We start from the raw sequence: 16,253 nt of genomic DNA, 5'->3' as shown, positions 1-16,253 counted from the left end.
CTAGCCCTCCGATCCAAGCCAAAATTTTACTTTTTTCCCTCTTTTCCTCTCACAATTCGGTTATTCGGTTATAACCGAATAACCGAATAACCAAATTTGTAATCGGTTCAGTTTCGGTTCGATTTCTCATAAATTCGGTTTCGGTTTCGGTTCGAATTTTGAGAAACCGAAATAAATTCAGTTTTAATATTTCGGTTTTTTCAGTTCGGTTTTAACCGAATAACCACCCCTAGGTAAAAGAGCCACTTGCCCTTTTTTCCCAAGTGGCAAGAACGGTTACAAAAGTAATATAGGTGCCACGTGCCTGGCGTTCAGTGTATGGATGGATTTTACCACTAACTGTATTCATGGACATGGCTTAAATATTTTTGGGGAGCGATCTTATCACGGATAGTTGTGCAACAAACAAAAAATACTTATTATCTTGGAATATACCTAATCGAGGACAATCCATACTAGAAACAAACATGCCGTATGGCCTCCTGTGCAACTCAGATTATATGTTTGGAATGGAAAACCAAAATCTTTGAAATTGAAATTCGACCTCGGATGGCCCCATGGTACAAAATCATCATCCAAAGATGAGATCATAACCGTCCTATCATTGGATCAACTGATCTTCAGTGCCCTTGATTAGACACTTGTTATGTCCCACTAATAAGTAAAGGGAAATGATATAGTTGCTCCCTTTTGTTCCCTGGTCCAGCCCTTTTAATGTAAAAACTGTAATCATAAATAGAATAAAGGGGGTGGCCCGGAGAAGAAAAGGGAGCAAATATATCATTTCCCTTTGCTAATCCGACCTTTAGGATAGGGGAAACGGGCTGCCTAACTAAGAGCAAAACTGAACAACTCCCCACTGCCTAAAAAATGAGAGTCTGGCTACTTTCCTCTTCTTTATTTGGAAAAAGAGAGCTTTCATTTGGAAAAGTTTCAACCAACAATTACCATCATGTGAATGGTAGATGTGAACCAAACAGTTCTTAGAAAAGGAAAGTATGTCCTTTTACTTGGATTTTCCATAGTTGTGCATCAAAATAAACATTGGTATTATAATATAATAAATCTTTTTTATAGAGGCAAATTCAACCCTCCACAAGAGGTTGCTCATTAAAAGCAATCGGAACACATGATCTCCCCTTCAGTGTGTGTTGGGGGCGCTATGTTTCTCACTTTATGACCTCTTTACTACTTAAGGATATAATTTGCATATAATCATTAGTGCAAAAAGTTTATAAGTTAAATGTGATTATTAGCACATAATGTTAACTGTTGTAAAAGGATGATCTAGGGTTGGGTGGAAATCCAAGATAAATAGAAAAACAAAAATCAAACAAGCACATACTATAAGGCGAAAAATTTACTGTGGATCAATGGTGCCTATGTATATTGCGAAAATGATCAAAGAGTTATCTGTGCGATAATTATAAAGTTACATCATACGTCTACAACCAAGACCTATAGATATACCAATCTTAATTCAATATAGAAGCTTCAACATAACACAAAACCTATTACAACTTCCATGGGTTGGGATCATCCTATAGATGATTTTTAGAGCACAACGTATTTACGCTGTGGCCCATCAAATGGACAGTTAGGATCATCCTATGGTGTGGGCCGTCCTTTTTGAAAAATATTGGACTATACTATTACTGTCACACCGTATAAATACTCTACAAAAGAGACAAAACCATGATTACAACAAATCCAGAAAAAGCTTTGGTCTTCAACCTTAAGGTCAGAAGTTCTATCCCAACTTACGTTCATCAGAAAAAACAGTGGATCAGGTCTAGAAAATAAATGGTTTGGATCACCCAAATAATGCGCACCATCTAATTATGGAATCTGATCTGTAAATATTAAAGGAACCATAATAGTTATAAGCACAAATCAGATGTATACATGGCATGAGAAGTCATTTAGACACATGATCTATGGAGTTTTAATACAGTAAAATAGCAAATAACAGAACAGCTCTATTCAATATAATGCTAAAATTCATCAATGATTAAATGGTAGGATGAGTTGGTAATCCACCAGAAGTTGTTGTGGTATGTCAAAATGTCAACTCCATGGCATACACAAGCTAGCCAGCACCCATAGTATCACGCCAAAGCTGTAGACATTGCATCTGCAAGAAATTAGTGTCCTCTTCAATATCAATTAGAGACAAAATAAAAGGAATGAATGGGAGCTCCTTATCAATGGTTCCTAAAAGAAACATAGCTAGTATTTACATGAGATTGGAATGGTTCATTTCTTAACACTTCTGGTGCCATCCATTCTGGCTGCAATTACATGGAAAACACTTAATTTTGACATTACAAGGGAAAAAGAACAAAAGAAAGATAACTTCATTTACACAAAATGCAGATGTCTTATACTAATTTTAAAGCCAGATAAGAAATTGCCTTATCCTGAATACTTAATATTACTACCTAACAGTGAAATCCTACATTTGAAAAAGTTGTTCCCTAGACTGGAAAGTGACTCAATAGACTATAGGAATATGTAAAATATGTAGCTTGGGGGAGATATGTGAATTCTTTAGTAAAAGATGATTTGTTTTGGCTTTGGAACAAATAGTATCCGATTTTGGATTATTTCTTTGGACCCAACATATTCATATAGAGAATTTGACCACATTCTGAGGACCACCTGCACCACTAGACAATCAAATGTGGCTCAATGTAACTGTTCATGTCATCATCTTAGGCCACGATTCGATATTGCAGTAATGAAGCTACCCACGGCGCATGTGATTTTGGAATTTACTTGAAGGGAACTAGGGAAGTATGGGGTATGTTAGGATTGCAGGAATCAGGATTCTGGTTTGGCATAACACTAACACCTCCTGGGCTCGGAATAGATGGCCATAAATTCTCCCATCTGCTCCACCGTTTTTGCCCCACTATGCTGTAAGCCTGTAACCAAGTATTGGAATGAGGCGGAATCAGAATAGGGTGCTAGTTTCAATTATAGGCCATCCAAAAATTGGAGGCTTAAAATAGTCGGATGGGGTATTTTTTGTGCATGGCCCATCAAAAGCACATAAATAATTTGGATTATTGAACAAGTTGCCCCAACTTGTATGTTTTCCCTTTGTGACATGATCTTCTCCTTCATCAGATAACAAACTCAAATTTTTTATAGCTATTGTCATTTCAAGATTATTTAATAATTTAGTGGGATTTGCTAGGCAACTTTGTGGAAAGCCATTTCGTGGCTGACTTTTGCACAACAGAACAGCCAAACGTGAATGTAGACTCATTTAAAATTTTCCATGATATTCTTATGCTCGAATTCTCCCTCAAGCTGGTGCATACATGTTAGTCATGCCTAAATGGCTTACAAATATATGTAACATGTTCCTTTGGTTGTATAAAAAATTGGGAAAATAATAGTAGAAGGACCTATTTTCCTTTTCCAAAGCATTGTTTAGTTGCCTTTTACTACATGTGACAGACCTTATCTACTGTAACTTTTCCAAATGCAAGCCATACTGATTGCTTGACTTCATTCTCAAATCAGGAGAAAAAGTAAAGTAAAGACATAGGATTATAGGAATACTTTTTTCTTTCTGTCTACTTCTTAGTACGTACATCCAAACGGACCCTTGGTGACAAGTAAGCTAATTCATCCTTAGAATTCACAGATAGTTTGCATGTGTGAGCTATGACCATCAAGGATTGACATGCATGGGGACTATGACCGACCAAAGGGCTATGCGACTCTTAAGCAACCTTACAAAGACATACGTTTCTCTATTTTAGTTAGTCTTTTCTTTTATTTAGAGCTTACTCTAGTTGGTATTTGTTTATGTTGAGTAGAAGGCCTTAAGTGGGTGATAACTATCTTTTCACCCAGCATTAGGGGTCAAGACCTATGAATTTTAGAGTTTTTGGGCCTAATTTGTTTTTGAAGAAAAAGAGAGAGAGTGTATCATGGTTGTCTCCTCCAAAAAGTAGATTTTGAGTGAGACTTGGTTGGATCTTGGAGATTTTCTTCTAGTAAGTGATCCTCTTGTTCACTTCCATATTCTCGCTTAATCTATTGTTAACTATCCTAGTTCTATTTTTAGGAATTATTTCATACTAAAATTATCTTGTGATAAACTGTTTAAATTTGTGATAGTTTAGATCTGTTCTAATAATTTTATTAGGGGTGAGGGGTTCAGTTTGTCCACCCCTTCTACTCCTGTTACGGTCCTAAGTGGGGGCCCACCTAGGTATGGGACTGGGTGAGACCTACCCTGGTATGGGACAGGTTTAAAGGGCCTTGCCTAACGCATTCCATCAGCTCTGAAGCTTTTGGCGTATCGGTAAGGTACCTAACATTTGGTATCAGAGCAGCCACCACGTCCCGTGTTCGAGTCACGGAAGGGGCAACTTGTGGAGAGGACTACCTGGAAAGGGCTACCTAGTAAAAAAAAAGCTGAAAGCCGCCAAAGTGAAGTTGCCACAGAGTGGGCCGCCACGGAAGGGGCGACCTGTGGAAAGGGCTACCTGGAAAAAAGACCAGAGTGAAAGCCGTCACAGAGTGGGCCGCCGAGGACGGCGGATTCAGAAGCGTGGTGGTATGTTACGGTCCTAAGTGGGGGCCCGCCTAGGTATGGGACAGGTTTAAAGGGCCTTGCTTAACGCGTTCCATCAGCTCTGGAGCTTTTGGCGTATCGGTAAGGTACCTAACATTGAATGATATGTACCTAGATGGGTCCCACTCAGTGGAATCTGTTAACTAGATATTTTAGTGAATAAGATCATATCTTAATATATTTAGTAGTTAGGTTAGATTAGGATAGTCTCTAATTAGCTATTTCTATTCTTATAATAAGATCTTTCTAGATCTTTCTATGTTTATCATTAAGTGTTTTATATAAGCATATGTTATCCTTAATGGAAATCGATGAAGAAGCTAGTTTGAGAAATTGTGTCTTGTGCACATAGGAGGACTGATCCTTCCCTCGAAGTGGATCAAGAGGCCAATCTTCCCTCTAAGAAGATCAATTGCATTGCGAACCAATTCGGGTTCGTAACAACTCCAAACTTGGGAAATAAATTAGAATACACTCTTTTGTTTTAAAAAATGAAATTTTCATTACCACTAAAAAAATGATTTTTTCATAAAAAGTAGGGATGTTTTATTATAGTTTCATCTATACTATATAATATGGGAAAACTTGGGCGGCCCTGAGGTTATTTAAAGGGAAATGATATCAGCACAGCCATGTTTTGATATTTTCACTAACCCATCTCGTCTTTTGTTATTTAAAGTGCTGTCAAACATCATTACAGTTCCCAAAAAGCTTTCACAAGTCAATTAAAAAGGAAAAGACAAGCTAGGTTTGTGCAATTATTAAAACATGGTTGTACTGATATCATTTCCCAATTTAAAACCACATAAATCTAAACTTTCCTGCAGCTGATAATACCTTATAAACCTATATACCTATACTACATATGGTGGGAAAACTTGGTGGCTCTACGTTATTTAAAATCTTACAGATGTAAAGTTTCAATTAACTATTAAATACCTTATGTCTAAATTTCTTTATAATTATTAGATACTCTAAACATGTAAAATTCTGTATAGCTATCAAATACCATATAGATGTAAATTTCTCAGTAGCTATTAAATACCTCATTTTTAAGCTCTAGCTTTAGTTTTTACCTCATCAAAATTTAGTCGCAAAAATATTTATTTTTGCGTGAATAATGTTTGTTTTTTTTTGTATAAATAAAATTCAAGCACCAAGTCTGAAATTAAATTACCAAAATAGGTTATAAAATAAGAAAAAGGTTAATGGTGGAGTGCTCCAATGGGAAATAATAAGTTGGAGGTCAGGCATATGGAATTCGCAGTATTCGTATAGACGGGAATGATGCTCTTGCCGTTTATAGTGCAGTTCGTGCAACTTTCAAAAACAAAATAATAAGTTATGAATAGAAATAAGTAGAATCAAAAGTTTGGCATTAAAATATGTTAACAAATACAAAAAGTTTACATACCACACTATGCTGATCATTTTGTAAAATGGGGCATGAACTGCTGTGCTAACTCCTTGACATTATCGTTCTCTCCTTCAAGAAGACGCACGACCTACAGTCATTTGTATTTGGATAAAAAACAGTAAAATATACTAGAATAGATGATAAAAATGAAAAACCGGAATGCTCCAAAGATTCTATAAAATTTATAGAAGAAAAAAACAATATTTCATTGGTTTAGATGGAAAATGAACAAAGAAAATTATTATGTACATAGTAAGTGAGAAAGAAAGCCCCACAAATCATTTTATTGAAATTTTCAACTTTATTTTCTCTTGTTGTTAAGAGATCATGAAACCGATGGCCTAAACCACAGCCATGACGCAGTCAATAAATAAAACAAAAAGCCAGCAAACATTGCAGAGAAAATATGAGTTTTTATATGGTGCCCGACTGTCAAGTCCCTTGTGAGCGGTACCACCCTTGATGTTTGATCCAACAGCAGATCACTTTTTAAGATGCTGCTCTTGGATCAAACATCGAGGGTGGTACTTTTATTGAACCACCCACAAGGGACTTGACGGTCGGGCACCATATAATTTCTCAAGAAAATATATATTGCCACAGTTTGTAGATTGCTAATGATCTGCTCACTCCATCCAAGTTGTCATGCCACAGTAATAAGAATATCAGTAGCTCTTCAAGCTAAGAAATTCCATTCAAACTTATCAGGCGCTTGCATAATTTGAAATCCAAAGTTATATCAGTGGGAAATGGAGTTCAATGTCTTCATCCTTGGGTGCAATAAAAGCATACTGGGCTAATAGCCGGCAATCATGGAGCATGAAATCTCACAGAACATCAGATGGATTGCCTTTCAAATGGAATGCTATGGAGCACCAACATCAAACAATGATTTATTGCAAGTTTGTTGGACCACTAACCATCCTTCTTTAGAGACTCTATCATCATCATTTTCTGACAGTTCGCAACTTCTACATGATTTAATATCAGCGTCAAGCCAATTTCGAAGTATCTTCTCAATCTCTCCAGAATGTTTTGTCTATGCTCTCAGAATTAAAGAACAGATAATCTTCAAAATCTAAGTTAGCAATCCGTCCGCTTTGTTTCTTTTGGGCTCCCAGCTCTTATAATCTCTAATAATCCACTTCTAAGTAATTTAAGTATTTATTTTGCACACTAAGGATTAGAAAATATTGCATTATACTTTATTTTTTCTAAGTCATACTTAATAAGTGGTTCATACTACCTGACACGTCTTTCTGGTCTGAAAAACACAATCGTTATTTTTCACTCTCTATATTATTTGGTGGACAATATCCCATGCATTGTCATTTAAAAAAAAAAATCCCATGAATTGTTTCTGTCTACACATTGAACATATAAAAGACTATGCTCCCTAAAGTAAAACGAATTTTAAACAAAAAGTAGAATAGGAACTGTGAATATATTACTCATATCTATCAATTTCTTTGATACAGTTGGATTTTGTGCACATGAGACCATACACTTTCAACGTGAAATGATTGGACAAACGTTCACCAGGTCTCCAAGTAACCACTCCAAAACTTGTAACAACCAAGGAAATGGAAAGGGAGTAGTGGCTTGTAAATCGTGGATGATATTTCTTTCACAGAAAACAAAATATCAGGAAAATCTATAAATCTAGTTATTTAAGTGAGAAAGAGAAGGAAAGGGTTTATGAATGTACAAGAGAACCCTAAAGTTCTGCAATTAATAAATGAACTGAAAAAATCAAAATATTTTGCAGTAGCAGTAATTTAACTATTGATGAGATGGCTCCTAGTAGACATTCTACGAAGTAGGAAACCTCCCGCTAGGTAAGAAATACGTAACGTAAATACATAATAAATTTTTTTAATATTTCTTATATGACTACATATTGTTGTTAAAGTAGATGAAAAACATCACGTATGCGAAATATAAGGAAATCAACAAACTATCAACAAAAGCTCATAAAAAAGTGTCATTATAAAGCATCTTTTAGTACCTCATCCATGGATGGGCGCATTTCTGGATTTCTCCGAACACATAAGTACGACGCTTTAGCCATATGATACAATTCGTATGTGTCATAGGATTCACCAATACAAGGATCGATGAGTTCATGTAGCGCAAGCCTCTCAATCAGCGGTTCTGCCTAAAATTACAAATCAGCACACACATCTTTATCAATATTTAAAACACTTGCTTAAAATGTACTGGATTTAAAGGTGTCTAAAATATAAATAAATGTCCTTCTCATTTCTTATAAAAAATAAGATAAATTGAAAAGAACAATAGGAATTAGTTCATAATAAACAAAAACTAGAAATACATAGGAATAACATACCCATTGGAGCAAATATTGGTCCTGCCCTTCTCTATTTACATCAACTACCTTGCGACCGGATATCAGTTGTAAAAGAACAATTCCAAATGCAGAAACATCTGTCCTTACAGAAACAATACCATTCTCTGCATACTCTGGTGCAAGGTATCTGCAAATGCTAAAAGGCTTGATGGGGATTTTCAATTGAAAAATATCCAATTGTAACCAGTAAACCTAGAAAGCTGGATGCAGTAGGTACTCTCACCCTAATGTGCCAATAACCCTTGTACGAGTCCAATCATCGGTTGTCTTCCATTTCGCAAGGCCAAAGTCACCTAGCTGCGTAAATGATTCCGTCAATTGAAAAGTCTGTTTACAATGTATTCCATGTGTAACCTCAAAATTTTACATGCATATGGCGAGGGGGTTAAAAAAAAAACATAAAGAAACCTGTCAGAAAGAGGCTGGAAGGCATTTTGCACAGATTCTCTAAATGGGTCAAGTATATGTGTTGACAGGGGTCGGTTTTGGAAATACATAAACTCAGCCACGACACATAGAAGTTTGTCTCTACTTTCTTTTTTCTTATTGTATGCCTGTATGCAATTGGACATTTTATTTAACCCGGAATTTAGCTCGAGACTTGGGAAAGCACCTTGAGTTATAATTTTCTGATTTTAAAGCTTTTATAACTTTACTTTTACATAGCACATTATTCTAATGTAAAAATTCAATTCTTTTCTACATTGATTGATATATGCTACTGAAATGATGAATCATGTTTAAGGGGTTATTGAGTAAAATATCTTTACCTCCTCTACCTGAAAATCTTGCAGTAAAGTACTGTAATGTAACATCTTTCCATATAGATTCTTTCATATCTATAGGATATACGCCACACCACGCAAGGAACGAACCACTCTATCAAACATCTTTATCTTGACTGTCTCGATTCTCGTGATGTCACAAGTTGACATGTCACCCAAGGGCATTGTACTTGCCCCTATATCTTGGAAAGTTACAAAATATTCCATCTTGGAATACCTCATCTCCAACCTTTTCACTCTGCTCATCCGCTACCACCGCCTTATTTGTAGCATCCTTGTGCTACATGTAAGCTCATTTCACACCCTTTCCGCTGACCCTAGATTTTGACTTTCCTTTTCCTGATCCCCTGTCAGACGACCTTCATCTTTGATTCTCCCAACAAACAATCAACCCATGCTCTTAACCACCATCTTGATTAGGCCTCCTAATCTCATTTGATAAGAGTGTCATCATGATTTCTTCCATCTTCACGGTATCCTTACCGAATAATAACGTAGTCACAAGATTGTATTACAAATCAATAAGTGAAGAAGTAAAAGGTCCTTGCCTTCTTCCTTCATCTTTTCTTCAACCTTGTAGAGCGGATCCACAAGCCCATTGAACACCGTCATATGTTCCAGAAGATCCCTACCTTCCTGCATGTTCAACCCGTACAACTACCACTTCAGATACAATCAATTGGCGAAACTTTTTGACATGTAAAGCTTTTTCCAACTATTCCAATAACTCAACTGTTGATTCTTCTTCCATAACGTTAACATAATGTTATCCGGCAGATCGTCGAGTTATGATGACGACCTTCGACTCAATGTCTTCCTACAAGGCATTCGTCATCTTCTCCATCTTCCCATCGTTTCCCTACAACACATTAACCAGGCCCTGTGCCCTTACCGTCATACCTATCGATGTTGAACTAGGTAGAACTTGATTTTACCTCCATCTCAAATGACTCCACACTTCTCGTTGTATGGCTTCACCTCATACGAGAATCTCTGGAATCAACGTTCTACTTGATCCAATCACAACACTCACACTCGCTCCACCCACCTCAACAATCTCTCCAACCTCAGCACTGATACCACCTGTTGGGCAAATCCATCGGGCAAATTCGATCCGATCGTGAATAAGTAAATGGAAAAGTAAAAATAAACACAAACCATGAGATGAACACCAAGATTTTACGTGGTTTGGCCAAAATGCCTACGTCCATGGGCGAGAAAATGATCTTCACTGTGAGAAAGAAAATAATACAAGGATGACAATGGATTATAGCCCCAAACCCACAAAACCTGCAACCCTTACCCCTCTCAACCATGATCGCATACGAGAGAAGCCCGAGAGTAAAGCCCAAGTTAAAACCCAAGAAGAATCCAAGAAAAAACCTAATAGAAATAATTAAGAGAAAACCGAGAAGAAACTCTCCTCTCTCTCTCTCTCTCTTAAGCCTTAGCCGCAAGTTCTAGGAGAAAATTCCTCTCTCTGTTGCAGCCACCCAGTCTCCTGATGTGATGGTTTTTTAGTTCTTCCTATCATTTTTTGAAAAGGATACAAATAGAAGTGGTTTCAGATTGATTGGATGTGTTTTGAGTGTTGTAATCTCGTCTTACAGGGCATTCTTGAGCATACAGCAAGGGAATTGTACGACATGCATTTTGTTTTCTTTTTTGGAACAATTTTACAAGGGTTGCTTGATTCTGGCATCTCTCGGCATATGTTTTGTAGTGTTTATACATAAGTATGATTGATAACACTTCCACAGGCAGTTTTGTGACACATTCAAGTCCAAATTAGACCGTTGGAATAGTTAGATGGACCACGCCGATCTCCAGATCATCATCGTCGATTGGATGGATCTATTACCTTGAATGATCATAATATGCTTGAATATATTTGTAGCAGACCAAAGCTGGCATACATCAATGGGAGAATCAAAGAACCAAAGGAACCTAACTATGAAAATTGGGACTCTAAAAATCCCAGTGTGATGTCCTGGTTGTTGCACTATATGCAGCCTAGCATCATTAGGGGTCTTTATTCCTTGAGAACAACATAGGAGGTGTGGGACACTGCAGCTCAGACGTACTCACATATCCATCAGCTTCATCAGGACAGCAAATCTTGCTCAGGGAGAGATTGAAGAATACTATGGTACTCTCAGGAGCAAGTAGGAAGAGTTGGATCATTACAAACCCATTGCACTTAGCCCATAATGTATGAAGAAACAAACAAAGCAAAGGAAGATATCTGAGTTTTTTAACAGGATTGAATCCTGATCTTAAGTTACGAAGAGTTCAAATCCTTGGGAAGGATACACTTCAGGGGGTTTAGTAGAGAGCGATTTCGGGAAATTTTTACAAACTTTACGAATCCTGCATTACTGGCACGTTACTTTTTTTAGAACACTAAACATCATTATTAGTCGCACGTTCTGTGAAGGTCGGAACTTTGTGGTTGTGAGAATTTGAAGGCACTAAAAATAAAGTATAAAGATTAAACCTAAGTTCCCCTAAAACTGGTGAAATTCTAAATTAAGCCTCCTCTTCGTATCTCCATCTCCTCGCCTCACCTCTCTCTAGACCGAAGGTGTGTATGGCCTCTCATGCCAAGATTATCGCCAAAGACATGATCTCTCTCTCTCTCTCTCTCTCTCTCTCTCTCTCTCTCTCTCTCTCTCCTTCATTTTTTGTGCATTTTTCTCTCAACCTTTGATGTTCTTGTCGTTCTAATCAGCTGAGCAGTAAGTGATGGATGCTTATCTTCTTAAGGAAAAAATTGGGAAAATTCTTTTTCCATAAATCTAACAGATAGAATTTCCAAGTTCAGGTGGAAGGAGAGTTGATATGAGAACGTCAATATTTTTCCCTTGGAAAATTCATGTTATTAGGACAGATTATCTAATTTGTAGGATCTAGTAGTTGTTTTTTTCATTTCAGCAAGTTGGTTTGAATCCCATGCCTGGAGAACAGATATTTCTAGTATTCGTTTGAATCCCATGCGTGGTTAACAGATATTTCTAGTATTCGTCAGAAAGACTACATATTTTTTTGGTTTTACTAGTCTTATTGATGCTTCATTAGTGAAAAAAACCAAAGTCTCAATGATTAGTGATAATATGAAAATTTTATTGAAAATTTGATTCCATTCCGACATTGGTTTGGACCGTACCAAACGCTAGAATTGAAATCATGATTGATTCCCTTAATGAATTCCAATGCAATCTAAACACTAGAATCAGAAGTTTCAATCCGTTTACGGGGGGATTGTAGGAATGGAACGTGATGTCAATACCAATTCCTGGAGATCCAAACGCACCCTTAAGGTCATCAAAGGATCCAATTTGGATCAGATTCACCTATGTGTGTACCATTAAAAAAAAATCAAGCTATGCAATGGCTTCTAAGAAACATTAACAAGGAAAATACACTTTGTATCAAAGGAATGTGGAAAGAGTTCAAAGAATAATACCATAATCAGCTAAAGTAACAGGACTTTTATCTGACTTTGATTGGACATCTGATTGCAAAAGTGCCTTTTGCACAGTCTAGAGAAACAAGCATTAATTAATCCATGATATTCTCCTCATTGTACGACAAGTACATAATTGAATCTAATACAAACATGTGCAAAAGAAAAAACATGGGAAAATAGTTAACAAGCATTAATTAATCCATGATATTCTCCTCATCGTAAAAGTACACAATTAAATCAAATACAAACATGTGCAAAAGTACACAATTAAATCAAATACAGAACACAGCCAAGTTGACTCAACTGGTAGGGGTGCTACTCGGGTAGGGCTGGGTTGGGTCGGTTTGAGGCCAACCCGACCTGAGGAACCATTTACTCAACCCGAACCCGACCCGATTTCCAACCTGATGAGGTTCAACCTGACCCGACCAAAGGAACCCTTTTTTCCAACCCAAACCCAACCCAACCCGACCCAACCTTAGTTTTTAAGCTTACAAAAAAAATGATAAAAAATGTCGGGTTTCATTCAGGTCAGGTTGCCCAAGCCCTCAACCCGAACTCAACCCGGGTTGGGAAAACTCAACCCGAACCCGAAACAGACCCGAACTCAACCCAACCCGTCCTTTTTTCGTGTTGAACCTGACCCGAGTTGCAACCCTATCAACTAGGCCTAAACCTAGTCAAGTTTTATGAGATTGATTCCACACAAAATTCCACAGAGTATCAAACTAGTCCATGTTTTGATTCAACTTGGTGACTTAGCCAAGTCAAAAGATTTTGTGACTTATCTGAGTCTTGAAACCTAATTAAAAGGAAGTTAAATCAATTGAATCATGAAATTTTATCCTTCAGTCTCATAGTATCAATCAAATCTCGTAATACTTGAGCTCTCTAATGGATTCCACCTAGAAAACTACTTTCTCATGGATAGCTGATATGTTTAAAAGAGTTTGAGTCCGGCTCTAATGGGTGTAATCTGAGTCAGAGACTATAAAGTTGTTATGGATGGTTCTGCAGAATAAGAAACTATTAAGCATTTTCAGAGTATTTCCTCTCTAAAAGGAAGCCTTTTTCTGATTTCTTGTGTCACAGCAAATTAAACCCAAAATCCCTGTACAGTTTTGAAATGTTTGGATACATGGATTTTATAATCCAGGATTGTAAAATCATGGATTTTACAAGCAATAAAACTTGGATTTTATATGCTAAAACCTGGATTTTACAATTCTGAAAATGTACAATACAGGCTTAAGCTTATAAAATCTAAACTTCAGCTTATAAAATCCAAGTTTTAGCTCGTAAAATCATGGATATAAAATCACTGTATCCAAATGGTTCCTTTGGGTATTAACCTAATTCTTTGAACATGACAATTGACAGAAAAATTGAACCCTAACTAGACGTTTGGATACAAGGTTTTTATTACAGGATTATAAAATTCTGGATTTTACAAGCTAAAGCCTGGATTTTAAAAGCTAAAACCCGGATTGTACTTTTTCAATCTAGGCTTTGGGTTATAAAATCCAGGTTTTAGAAAAACCATGGATTATAAAATCTATGTTTCCAAACGTCCAGTAAATGCAGTTGGATTAAACATCCAAAATGAACAATAATAAATAAGTAGTGAACTTTCAAGAGAGAGAGAGAGAGAGATGGGTTTTTACCTGACAGAGTCGAGCAGCAAGAGAGGCGGCTTTCTTGGCAACGGAGAGCTCTCTTTCGTAAGACATTGAAGCTTTGACGAGATTGGAAAAGCCAAGAGCTGAAGATATGGAAAGTGAAGGGAGAGTTTTGGTTTTTGGTGATGAGAAAAAGGAGAGTCTGATTTTGGAGTTTATTATAGAAGCTGAAGAGGCAAAAGCTGAAGAGGCAAAAGCCCAAGAGGCCATTGTATAGTTTAAAAGAGAGTAGAGGGTTGAATAACCTTCATTTCCTACTTTATTCATTTATAGCTACTGATACTGGCACTGTCATGTTTTGATATTTGTACTAGCTCGCCTTGTCTTTTGTTTTTTTAATTTGCTTCTATGAGCTTTTTGGGGTAATTTGACAGTTGGTTAAATAGTAAAAGACAAGGCAAGTTAGTGCAGTTATCAAAATATGGAAGCCGCATTTCTCTGCCCGGATTTCATACTTCTAGCATTTGTACACCTGTTGGCTTATGAGGACCATCTCATCTGGTGGGCCCATTTATCATCTCATCTGATTGGAGGGTTTGGATCATCTTATAAAGAAGATTTTTTGGGCACAGATGATCTAGACCAAGGTATTACAAATGAATGGTTTAGATCAGTCAATAAGGTGGGCCCATATGATGCACAGCCATCCAATGTAATAATTGCACTTGAAATCAATGGGACTAGTCGTGCTTAATAATCGCATCTGCTGATGTGCTACCCTTCTCTCCTACCAAATAAATCCAAGCCAAATGCCATAAGGGCCCGTTTGGATACCCCTTGGATTTGGATTTAAAGGTGAATTTGGATTTCCAAAATCCATGGATTTGAAATCAAGAATTTTAAAATTCACAAATTTATAAATAATGGCATTTGGATGACCACATATAGATTTGGATTTCAAATCTAAATTATTATTATTTTTGTTTGGATGCTCTTTGGATTTGAATTTGAAATCTAACAAAACCAAAAAGCCCTAAAATACTTGATATAGGGGTATTTCAGCCATTTTCTATGAGCCAGGGGTATTCTAGTCATTTTACCCTATATGGGGGTATTTTGATCATTTTTATGTCATAAGGGTGTTTTAGTCATTTTTCATGACTCAAAGTATTTGGTCATTTTCACCTGGTATAGCCGTATAGGTGTATTCCGGTCATTTTGCATGACCCGGGGGTATTCTAGTCATTTTACCTAATATGGCGTATTTTTATAATTTTTATCTCATGAAGGTATTTTTAGTCATTTTTCATGAGCCATAGGTCATTTTTACTTGATATGAGGGTATTTCGATAATATTTTATGATGGGTATCTTAGTCATTTTACCCTATATGAGGTTATTTTGATCATTTTTATGTCATAAGGGTATTTTAGTCATTTTGCACGACTCGGGGGTATTTTCTCATTTTTACCTGAAAATAGGGGTATTTCTAGTCATTTTACTTAATATGGCGTATTTTATCATTATTATCTCATTATGGTATTTTTAGTCATTTTAACCTGTATGAGGTTATTTTGATCATTTTTATGTCATAAGGGTATTTTAGTCATTTTGCATGACTCGGGGGTATTTTGTCATTTTTACCTGGTATAAGAGTATTTCGGTCATTTTGCCCGACTTAAGGGTTTTCTAGTCATTTTACCTAATACGATGTATTTTAATCAGTTTTTGATGTCATGTGGGTACTTAAGTCATTTAAACACTTTTTTGGTATATTTTGGTCATTTTAACCCCTTACGGGTCAGATTTAGATTTATAAATAACCTCTTGCAGAAATGATTTATAAATCCAAAAAATTACACTAACATGAGGAATTTGTAAATCTTGTGGATTTCACTCAAATCCAAATCCATGTCATAAAGGCTTGCCAAACGTCGAATTTGGATTTAAAAATCCAAATTCACCTCCAAATCCAAATCCAAGGGGTATCCAAACG

The 16,253-nt window shown here is 36.5% G+C and overlaps 1 protein-coding gene across 4 annotated transcripts; it reads right to left on the bottom strand.

The window, feature by feature from the left end:
* Positions 1–1,839: 1,839 nt before the first annotated feature.
* On the bottom strand, positions 1,840–14,547 carry LOC143848729 (receptor-like cytosolic serine/threonine-protein kinase RBK2). 4 transcript variants are annotated; one of them, XM_077357742.1, is made up of 7 exons: positions 14,304–14,547; positions 12,637–12,712; positions 8,609–8,678; positions 8,365–8,521; positions 8,023–8,172; positions 6,012–6,102; positions 1,840–2,134 (listed from the first exon to the last, which is right to left on the bottom strand). In XM_077357742.1, the coding sequence occupies exons 1-6, from the start codon at positions 14,526–14,528 to the stop codon at positions 6,025–6,027; spliced, it is 756 nt and encodes a 251-aa protein (XP_077213857.1). In that variant the 5' UTR covers positions 14,529–14,547; the 3' UTR covers positions 1,840–2,134; positions 6,012–6,024. The 4 variants fall into 4 exon arrangements, with proteins under 4 accessions (XP_077213857.1, XP_077213858.1, XP_077213859.1 ...); XM_077357743.1 differs by having other exon boundaries at positions 8,365–8,512; XM_077357744.1 differs by lacking the exon at positions 12,637–12,712 and having other exon boundaries at positions 8,609–8,682.
* Between the last annotated feature and the right edge of the window lie 1,706 nt (positions 14,548–16,253).

This window comes from Tasmannia lanceolata, unplaced genomic scaffold, assembly GCF_043159265.1.
Source record: "Tasmannia lanceolata isolate RefF3 unplaced genomic scaffold, GAP_Taslan_0.1 ptg000016l, whole genome shotgun sequence".
Classification (NCBI taxonomy): Eukaryota; Viridiplantae; Streptophyta; class Magnoliopsida; order Canellales; family Winteraceae; genus Tasmannia; species Tasmannia lanceolata.
This window is presented reverse-complemented; position numbering and strand designations above follow the sequence as displayed.

Excerpts from the sequence above, each read along its gene's own strand:
- LOC143848729 (XM_077357742.1), bottom strand. The coding sequence starts at position 14,528 with ATGGCCTCTTGGGCTTTTGCCTCTTCAGCTTTTGCCTCTTCAGCTTCT. Across the intron at positions 12,713-14,303 it reads TTGCTGCTCGACTCTGTCAG|ACTGTGCAAAAGGCACTTTT; the intron begins GTAAAAACCCAT and ends TTGTTTCTCTAG. Across the intron at positions 8,679-12,636 it reads TGTTACTTTAGCTGATTATG|GTGACTTTGGCCTTGCGAAA; the intron begins GTATTATTCTTT and ends TTACGCAGCTAG.